The following is a 10,279-nucleotide window of genomic DNA, read 5'->3' on the forward strand; positions in this document are numbered from 1 at the left end:
CAGGAAGGCTGGGGGGATAGAGACTTTTTTTTATATATATCTAATTTTATAGACTTTGTTTTGCTTTTTGGTCTCTCTCTCTGTCTCTCTCTTTTTCGCAGAGATTTAGCCCTCGCTATCTTCTATGGCGGGCTCAACAGGAAGGATCCCAGTTTTGAAAGGAAAGGATGTGAGACACACAGAATGTGCGAGAGAGTGAGAGCGTGGCCCGCGTGGGCCGTGAACTTGGGGGCCTCACAGCGAGGGCTCCCGTCACCCCCTGCGGCAGCCATCGCTCTCTCGCCAGACAAAACAAAACAAAACAAAACAAAAAAAAGCCCCAAACAGAACAAAATGGAAAAAAAAAAAATAATAAAGATTTTCACAGATGAAGAAGTTCACATTCATTCGATTCATTGAGCCTGCGGAGAGGGAAGAGACAGGAATTGGTCACTACGGGGAGGGCGGGGAGGCCCTGTCCCGGCCCACGGACGGTGTCCTGCTGGAAGGCCGTGCACTGCCTGCTCAGGCACTCCAGGGACCTGGGTGGAGAGGGAGACCACACAGCAGACACAGCAGCGGGAGGAGAGAAGCAAGGACCGCAGAGAGAGACAGAGAGCGAGAGCAGGGAAGCGCTCGGGGAGAGGAGGGGGTGCCCTTCGTTGGTCTGGAGGAAGGTGGGTGGCTCCGGCGCATCACAACATCACCATTTTTTGAGATCACGGTGTCCCCACAACACCCCTGTGAGGTAGGTTGGAAGGTGGCAACGATCGTCATGCCCACTTCACAGACAAGACCGGGACACAGCGGTGCGCGAGTGGGGTCGGGCCCGCGGTGGCCTTGGGCCAGCTCCCCTCACCCCCAGCAAGCCAGCGCTGACCCCACGCTGGGGCCACCCGCCGCACAGTCACTGGATACGGGGAAAAATACCCCGGCTTTAAAACTCGAAGAACAAAAGGTACAAAAACCAAAAAAGTAATGCAGAGGGGAGAACAAACTTTTTTTTTCCCAAGTGGCCAGGTTCGAGTGAGCAGGTTGGCAGCCAGATGGCGACCAACCCCCAAGCTGTCTGCTGCCCCCCCTCCCCCGGACTACCCACCAGTTCCAGAGTCCCGCCTGTGTCTTTCTGGGTGCTCCCCCCACGTCATGACAGCATCACACAGGAACAAGCAGGCTGGCGGTGGAGGCCTCTTCTTGAGCCTCTGGACCCAGCGCACATGCCCCCCGGCTCGCGGGGGCTCCCGGAGACCTCGGCCAGGCGGCCCCACTGCAGGCATCAGGGACACACCCCGCAGGGGAAGGGGTTGCCGGCGCTACCCACTAAGGCAGGATGGACGGTGGCCGGGGGTTGGAAGGAGAAAGGAGGAGGAGGAGGGTGGCAGTTCCCACTTGCCTGCTGCTGTCCCTGCTGCGTGGGCGGAGGCTGGGGGCCGCCGGGGCCGGGGGTCTGTCCGTAGTAAGCGGCCTGCTGTCTGTAATATTCGGCCCAGGCAGCGCTGTAGTCTGGCTGGGAGCCGGGGGGTGCACCCGGACCCCCTCCGGTGGCCACTTGAGCTGTGAGGGGAGCACAGGTGAGTTGGGGGCTAGAGGGCTGACAGCCATTCCCTCACCCCACGGCCCCCACCCAGCCGCCCGCTCACCTTGCTTTTTGTAGTACTCTTCCCAGGCCTTCGTGTAATCCTGCTGGGGAGGGGCTCCGGGCTGCTGTGGCTGCTGGCCTGTGGGGGGGAGCGGTGCCGGAAGGATCAAAGGGCAGGTCACCGATGACAGCGGGTCCTCACCCCTTCCCCGACAGAGCTGGACCCCCTCCGCTGCACCGCGGACTCACCGATCTTTTTGTAATACTCTTCCCAGGCCTTGGTGTAGTCCGACTGGCCGGTGGGTGGGGGCTGTGGGGGCTCGCCCTGGGTGGGGGGAGCCGCGGGGGCCGGCGCGGGGCCCGGCACGGGGCCCGGGGGCTGCTGGTAGTAGTGTGAGTAGTATGCAGCCCAGGCGGCGTTAGGGTCTGCCGCGGCAGCAGCGGCTTTACCTGCCGGAGGACAGGGAGCACGGGCTGAGAGGGGGAGGACAGGCGACCCGGCCCCTCCTTGCCTGGGAAGCCCTTACTTACTTGGGTCATGAGGAGCAGGCGGTTGCCACTGGGGGTAGGTATTGCCCCAGCCCTGGGGTGGGTACTGGTGAGGAGGGGGGCCCCCGGCACTGCAGGACGAGAAAGAGAAAGACACACAAGCTGGGGTGCTTTCCTGGCTGGGGGGCCGCTGCACTGGGGAGGCGGCAGGGATGGCTGAAGGGCTAACCCTAAGAACAGGACCAGAGGCCTGGCCCAGACCAGCAGACTCGACAGATGGCCGCCTGCACAGCCACATCTCGGGCCTTGTGGAGAGAAGGTGTGGGACAACCAGTGATGCAAAGGGCTGTGCTGTGCTGGCTCGGCAACGTGACACTGAAGTCCCCAAGTCCACCAGGCGGGAACAACACAAAGCGCCCATGTGTTTATGGATAAAGATCAGAATCAGGGCCGACCGAACTTTTTAACAATGTCTACTACAAAATCACAGAAGTCTCGAGGTGGCGCAAACAAGTAACATGCACAGCTGCTAACCAAGGAGTTGACTGTTTGCAGTCACCCGGAAGCACTTAGAAAGAAAGGCCTGGCAATCTTCAAAAAAAAAACCAGCCACTAAAAACCCCACAGACTAGAGTTCGACTCTGACACGCGGGGGTAGCCACAAGTCGGAGTCGATTCGTACAGAATCAGGAAGCTCGCCTGGCTAGTGCCTCAGGCCCCTGAGAGATGGGTGGGCCTCTGGGCAGTGAATGGAAATGGGTCTCATCGCTCTTCCTGCCAGCACAGCGGCCCCCGTCCCAAACTGCACGAAGATGAAAGGAATACTCACTGAGGGGGAGCCCCTGGCGGACCCTGGTTGAAGGGCCCAGGGTTGAAGGGCCCCATTGGGCCAGCAGGGCCGGGTCCCCCCGGGCCGGGTCCAACTGGGCAGAGAGGACCCTAGAGGAAGGGGCACAGGATCGAGGTCAGCGGGACGGGAGACGGGAGCAGGAACAAACCCCAACACCCCATAGCCCCTCGCGAGCCCACCTCGATCTTTTCCTCGATGAGCTGCTTGGCGTGGTCGATCTGCTGGGGCGAGCCCCGGATGATGAACAACTTGAAGTTGGGGTCTCCGTTGGGTGGCAGCTGCCGCGAGATCTCGACGAAGGCGCCCGTCTGCTGGTTTATGGCTTTCACGTTCTCGCCACCTGCAGGAGCAGCAGGCAGTGAGGGCGGGACGGGGAGGGTGGGGGCACCGTGCGAAAGGGACCGCCCGGGGCGCACTCACCTCGGCCGATGACCAGCCCGCACTTGTGAGTGGGGATGGAGAAGGTCATCTCCCCGCCCGGGGGGCCCCAGTTGCCTTGGCCTCTTCCTCGGCCCCGACCCCCTGGGGGCATGCCTGGGCCACCTGGAGGGCCGGGAGGACCACTCTGCAAGGGAGGGGGGGGGGGCACGTGAGCACAGGGGCCTCTGGGGAGGGCCTGCCAGCCCTGCGCCCTGGCCCCAGTATCCACATCACCTACCCTGAGGCTCTGGAGGAGGTCATTGATAATGCGGGCTGCATGCTCACACCTGTCGGGGGGCCCCATTATGTGCGCGATCTTCTCAGGACCCGTCCCGTCATCTGCGACCAGCACGCAGGGCAGAGGGGGATGGAAACGTAAAGCTCAGACCCACATCGCCGCCTCTGTGGGGCCTGAGTGTCACAGGGCAGTGGCAAGGACAAGCACGTCCACGTGCCAAACAGACCACAAGTGGGGCCGAGCTGCCTCAGAGCAGCACCCAGAGGGCGGCTGGCTGGGCCCTGACCTTGTTTGAACTGGATCCGCACTCCGGCGTCGCTCTGGATCTTCTTGATCATCTCTCCGCTCCGCCCTATGACCACCCCGACCGAGTGCCTGGGCACCGGCACCTGCGAACGGAGCAGGCGTGAGGCTCCGCCCCGCCCGGCCCTCCGTGTCCCTCTGCCGCCCGCCGGGGGAGGCCCGCGCTCACGTCGATGCCCCCACCGATGCGTGACCCGTACTCGTTCCGGTCCCCGAAGCCACCCTGGTCGCGCTCCCGCAGGATGTCCATCACCATCTCACAGGCTTGCTGCAGACAGAGATACGGTCCACACGGGAACAGTCCACGGAGCCCCTGCCCACAGTGTCCCCACCACCCCTCATGTTCTGGGGACCCGGGCTCAGGCCTGTCACACACTTGCAGAGCCCGACGGCATCCCAGGGCTGGGCTCTTTCCAAGTGCCGTGCCCATCACGTCCGCAGCGCCTCCCCAAGCAAGGCACTGCCGACACCCCGTGTTCAGATGGAAGAGCGGGGGGTTCGGGCCACTCGTCACTCAAGTACAGACAACAGGGAAGCAGCGCCACTCTTGAAAAGCGCCCCACATCATGCCTATCTCCGGTGAAGGCGAGTCTCATGTGTCACTTGCCCAGCCACCTGCCCCTGTACCCCGGGGGGGGGGGGAGGGGACTCACCTGCACTTTATAAGGGTCCCCGATGATCCGGAGAGGTTTGTCCACGTTCGTGTTCTGGGCACCGTCCTGGATTAAAATCATCTTCACTCCGGCACGTTCCTTTAATACCAAAATTAACTGGGACTGCTAAACTGTCACACAACCTTTAGGGGACTACACGGCTGAAGGGAGGCACAGCCAGAAAGGATGACAGGCTCCAGCAGGGACACAGACACAGGAAGGGACTTTCTGGGGATGGCAGGGGCCCTGCCCTCACCTGCAGCTGCTTGATCGTTTCCCCGCCCTTGCCGATGACCAGGCCAGCCTTCCCCGCGGGGATCATGATCTCCTGCACGGTGCCGTTCTGGCCCCCGTTGGCGTTGTCGTGGAACTGCCCTGGGGGGCCGCCGCGACCCCTAGAGACGATGTCGTCTAGCATCATCTTTGCTTTCCTGGGAACGGGAGAGAGGAGGTGCCACCATCTGACAGGACGATAGTTCCCCAGGGGCCCGCCCAGCTCCAGAAGAAGGGTCTCCAGTGAGCAGCTGACAGATAACAAGGAGAAGCTGTCACTGCTGCCATCTCAGAGGTGTCCCCAATCTTAGGATCCAGGGAACCCAGGTGGCAGTGCAGCTCTCTGGAGAGAGCAGGGGTTGAGGACACGGCATGGGCTTCTTCCCGACTTCCAAAGGGACCTGACTCGGAGGCCCAGGGACTGAGAGGGCTTCTCCTTCTCCTGGGGCAGCTGGGAACTTACTGGACAGATTCGGGAGCTCCTGTGAGGGACACGCTGCGCTCGGGAAGGCCGCCGCTGTCTGGAGAGAAGACGAGACAGTCAGCACCCTTACCAGTCTCTGGACACTAGAAAGAGCCTCCCTGCCACCACTCAGCAGCCTGACAAATCCATTTACCTCCCCAACACCAAGGACCACTCCTGGCAAGGCCAAGATCGAGCAGCTTAAAATCCAGTAAGGGAGCAGAAGTCTTTGGGAAAAAGATGGGGTGGAAGGAGAGGAAGATCCCAGAAGGCCCCAAACCTGGGCCATGACCCTCTGCGCTCCCGCGACCACTGATGAGCACGTGAGCGTCTTCTACAGTCCAGGACCTTCGCAGACATTAGAGCGAACCCTCAGAAAGCCCTGCCGAGCCGGTACCAAGCAGCTCAGAGACATGAGGTGTAAAAGGGGGGAACTCATCTGTCAGAGCAGACAAGCAACCAGGCGGAACTGGGATTGAATGCCAGGCCTGACCACACGTCCCCCGTGTTCATCAGGGCTTTGATTTAGGCAGCAACGGAAAAGTTCAGAGCAAGCGTTCCTGTGTTCAACTCTACATCTTCCACTCCCGTCGTCCCCGTAAAATGGAAACAGACACAGACCCACCCCCTGGGGCTGTAAGAGCTGAGACACTGCGCTGAGCCTGGTACACAGTAAGCACTCAATAGACAGCAGCTCGCTTCACTTTCCACAGTCATTACAAAAGTGCACACAGCCAATCCCAGCCCCCACCCAGGCAGGAACCAGGTCCTCGTACCTGGTGAGATCTGCACTTTGCAGCCCGAATCCTGCTGGATTTTGTTAATCTGTTCGCCTCCTCTGCCAATTACTAGGGGAGAAAAAGAAGAAAGCCGACCTGACGGACGGAAGCCAGGGCCTGGAGACTCTACGAGGCAGGGTTCCCAGCCCCGCTGATATTAAGCAGCCACTTCAAGACGTCCCCTGTCCTCCCAGAGAAGACAAATGAGGGACAAACAGCAGAGACAACAGGCCCCTTCAGATCCAAGGCTCCTGGGCTGGCACCTCATGAGACATGGTTCCCAAGAAGGAGAGATGATAGTGCTGTCCCCAAGGTGCCGGGTACTGACCACTGACCCATACTTACTCAGTCCCACCATGCCGTCTGGGACCCTGTACTCCTCTGTCATCGAAGTCCTGCATAGACACACAGCAGTCAGTCCCGAGTAGGAAAGAAAGGGAAGGAGGAGCTCCAGAAGGTCTCCTGAACAGAAGGCCCTGGCTGCTCTGAGCCACAGTCACCGCCCCGGGGAGGAATGCCATCCATACTTCTGGCTTCAGATCCCACTGCCTACAACACGGGGACCAAGACCCCACCAGGCCTAGCAGAGTCTGACCTTAGCACAAGTTCCCTTCTCCATGGCAGGGCACCTAGCCTCTCGAGGCCTCAGTTTCCCCATCTGTGCCCTAAGAGGACTGACTGGTCCGGGTCTGTGTAGCCTATGGCCCAGCACTGTTTCGCTGACTCCAGCCAAGAACAAGCATTTAGACGCTATAACAACAACCAGACAGGCTAGCTTTTACGTCTGCTGACACTAAACATAAAAATGTTGGTTTTCCGTCATTCTCACTTAATTTCCTAGTACAGTTTTTACTGTATTTTACAAAACTTTCGGCCCGCTAAAAAGCAGAAGTACAGTAGAATCGCTTGTGAAGGACCAGGTCAGATTCATCCAAGCCTATCTGGGGCCACAAAAAGGCAGAAAAGGCCCCCAGGTTCAACCAACATGTAGGAAATGCGCATTTGCAGAAGATGGGCGAGAACAGGGTAAAGTCCCCTCCCTGCCCAGCCTTTTCTCAGGAGACAGGTGCCTGTGTTCCGCTGCTGTCCCCACCGAATGAAGGAAGCCACAGGGGCCAAGACCATCCTTCCCTCACGACAGCTGGTTGCTACAAGCATCTCCCCCAGACAACCCCACAGATGAGCACAAGGACTTGGGGCAGCTCCTCTGGGCCCTCTGATCAGTCAGCCCAGTACCTGAGCAGTGCAGCCCCCTGACAGAGAATGCCCACCAAAGTCAGTCAGAAAGGCTGACGGGGAACCAGTGGGCTCCCCAAACTACAACTTACCTCGGGGGAGGATGGATGGGCCCAAGCTGAGAACTGATTGCTGCAAAAGGCAAATCCAAAGGAAAGATTGGCACGGTGCCTCTCACGGAATCCAAAGACTGGACGCAGCCCATCCCCCATGGCTCTGAGCCGCCTCGAGCACCTGATGAGCACTGTGGACCCCTCCTCAGAGAAGCACATGCCCAGAGCACTTCTGCCTCATTTCCAGGGGGTTCTGGGATCCCTGCAGCTCATGGACCCCAAATTATCAACATCTGGACCCTTCCCAAAGGAGAGCTGTTATCTGCTTGGTGTTCCTTGCTCCCAACCCCTGAAGGCCTCTAGGCCCCTGGCGCCGCCCCCTGCCTGCACCCCCATGGACTTACAGTCTCCCTGGGCAGCCAGTTTCTTGCTCTCAGGCTGGTCTGTGAAAGAGAGAGCATGTCAGAGGCAGCACCCACCCAGCCACGCTGCCTCAGTCCTGATGCTGGTGCCACCTGTCCTGGACAAACAGCCCCCTTGTCTCCCTGGGCCCCTAGAACCAGAGCTCAGACAGGCGGCTAGAAGAGACCACCCCCGGAAGGGACCAGACTTCCCCCATCCTGCCACCAGCATCCAAGTCAAAAAACCCTTTATAACCAGCGAACAATGATGGCGGCTGCCGCGGGCCAGACCTGCCTGGGTCAGATGGGATCTGCAGGGAAGGAGGCGGGGTCACTATTCAGTTGATAATCTGGTTGAGGGTTCTGGCCACTATGAGTGATGCTACATGCCCTCGGGCCACCCAAACTTTAGACCAGGCCTCCATAAAACTGCCCATGTGTTTGCGGCCTCCAGGAAGGGGACAAGGATCTTGAGAACTTATACCCAGAGCCTGTCACAAACAATCCACCTTCCCACCTGCTACCTGATACCGCAGGACGGTAGGACCAAACAACAACAAAAAAATGAACAAAGCTGGCATTGCTGAGGGTTTAAAAAGACCAAACAGTGCCCCCCCCCCCACCACCACCAAGCCACACTCAAACAAAGGCGCCTGGCTCTCTGCCCCTACGACCCCTCTTCCCACGCTAAAGCAGCCACAGGTAGTTACCTCCATCTTCCAACTGCCGTTTTTGGCCCCCGAAACCAAAATCCGGAGTGCTGTTATTCACGGTTGTAGCAGCATCGCCTCCAATCTTGGCGGCGATCTAGAAACAAAGTAGGAAGCACAGTCGAGTTACCACCAAACACACCCCTCCGCAAGGCTCGGGGTCGACTTCCTGGAATCTCACCAACTTATGATAACCTGCCAGTCCTGCTGCGGGGCCTGAGAGTGTCCCCCATTGATTTAGGGAAGAGTCCGTTAGTTGAAACATCTGAGAAGAAGTTTTTATACAAGGCCTCAGGCTTAAGAGGTATACCGGAATTTCAAAATTCCCTTTCCCTCTCGGTGGGCTAGGTTGTGGCCAAACTGTAACTCACAGACTGAAGTCTGAGAGGAACAGAAGTTCTGGCGCTGGGGGGTCCGCAGGTCATCCTCGTGCAGGGAAGCTTCCATTCTCATCAGTGCAGCCCCAACATAGGGCCAGAAAATGGTGAGTCTACCCCCGTTCTTCTGGGATACTAAAGAGTACAACTTTCCTGCCTCTCCCTCAATCTCAAAACCTTTGGATTTACTTAACACATCTTAGAAAAGTTTTTGATTCAAAACCCATTGCCATGGAGTTCAGTTCCGACTCACCCATGACCCTATAGAGCAGAGCAGAACGGCCCGATAGAGTTTCCAAGGCTGTAATCTTCGTGGAAGCAGATTACCACAGCTTTCTCCAACAAAGCGGCTAGTGGGTTCGAACCACCAACTTTTCGGTTAGCAGCTGAACATTTAACCTGCCAGCCATCTGAAATCCTCATCTGAACCAAAACTAAAGCCCCTCTTGGAATGTATGCTATGGTACATTTTACACACATAAAAAGCAACTTCAAATAAACCCCAATAATGCAGCCAAACTAAGAACAGGGTTGGTTTCTCTTTCCGTCTCTACCTGGTTTTCTTAGTGCTTACTTCACGCCAAGGCTCTTGAGAAGCCCAAATAGGACCTCATCCCATCCAACAGACAGCACCAAATCCCCCTCCAAAGCTGCCTCTGAATCAAGACAATTCCGTGGGCAATCAGATCAAATGCGTGTTACAAGCCTGTCCCACGCCAAAGGTGGCGAAGCCACAGGCCACACTGGGCAGGAACACGGGAGTTCACCTAACAGGACCGCCCACCTTGGGAGGAGCCTGTCCCCAGTCATGGAGGCACTGGGGCAACCCCGGATCATTCTTGTGTTGCCCAGCCGGGTCTGCTTCCTGAAAGGGCGGCAAAGTCCTCTGGTTCTAGAATCCCCCATGCCTCCAGACCATGAGGAGGCAGAGGCTGAGAATGGAACTTGAGAGGTCGGTCACACCAGCACATGACACCTCCATGTTGTCATCAAGCCTCGAAACACTGGGGTGGGACCCTCACCTCTTCCACCAAAGCCACGGAGCAGCTTTCAAGCCTGCAGGATGGGTCCCAGCCAGCCCCTATACCCACTGTGGCAGCAAAACGGTCCTCTCTCCATTCTCCAAACTCAAGAGAAAGAACTTTTCTATTTTAACAACAAACGCTTTCTTTTAAAGAAGAGACAGAAATGAAATTAGGATGGGGGCAAACGGCCCTGACTGGGGTGGGGGGAACGGCAAGACCCTGCCACGGCGAAGGAAGACCCTCTGCTTCCAGAAAAGCACAGCATACCTTCGTTTGTTGCGAAGGCGGGTCCCAAAGTGAGTCCCCGAGCTGCGGGGCCCCCTGCACATCCCGGGGTCGCTCCTGGGGACCCCCGCACGCCGCCTCGCCGTGCGCGGGTGGGTCACCCGCGGGAAGCCCACCAGAGGCGCCTCGGGCCGGCCGGGCCCCAGCCTCTCGCCCCACGTGACCC

General features: G+C 58.5%; 1 protein-coding gene across 1 annotated transcript; it reads right to left on the reverse strand.

Annotated features, from left to right (window-relative positions):
- Positions 1 to 1,122: 1,122 nt before the first annotated feature.
- KHSRP (KH-type splicing regulatory protein) lies at positions 1,123 to 10,090 on the reverse strand. Its single transcript, XM_012556180.2, has 18 exons — positions 8,427 to 10,090; positions 7,720 to 7,758; positions 7,355 to 7,394; positions 6,372 to 6,421; positions 6,024 to 6,095; positions 5,248 to 5,305; positions 4,768 to 4,942; positions 4,512 to 4,610; positions 4,028 to 4,126; positions 3,842 to 3,944; positions 3,556 to 3,656; positions 3,318 to 3,462; positions 3,077 to 3,237; positions 2,877 to 2,986; positions 2,090 to 2,178; positions 1,808 to 2,008; positions 1,620 to 1,697; positions 1,123 to 1,533 (listed from the first exon to the last, which is right to left on the reverse strand). The coding sequence occupies exons 4-18, from the start codon at positions 6,412 to 6,414 to the stop codon at positions 1,256 to 1,258; spliced, it is 1,812 nt and encodes a 603-aa protein (XP_012411634.1). The 5' UTR covers positions 6,415 to 6,421; positions 7,355 to 7,394; positions 7,720 to 7,758; positions 8,427 to 10,090; the 3' UTR covers positions 1,123 to 1,255.
- Positions 10,091 to 10,279: the final 189 nt, after the last annotated feature.

This window comes from Trichechus manatus, unplaced genomic scaffold (genome assembly GCF_000243295.1).
Source record: "Trichechus manatus latirostris isolate Lorelei unplaced genomic scaffold, TriManLat1.0 scaffold00057, whole genome shotgun sequence".
Classification (NCBI taxonomy): Eukaryota; Metazoa; Chordata; class Mammalia; order Sirenia; family Trichechidae; genus Trichechus; species Trichechus manatus.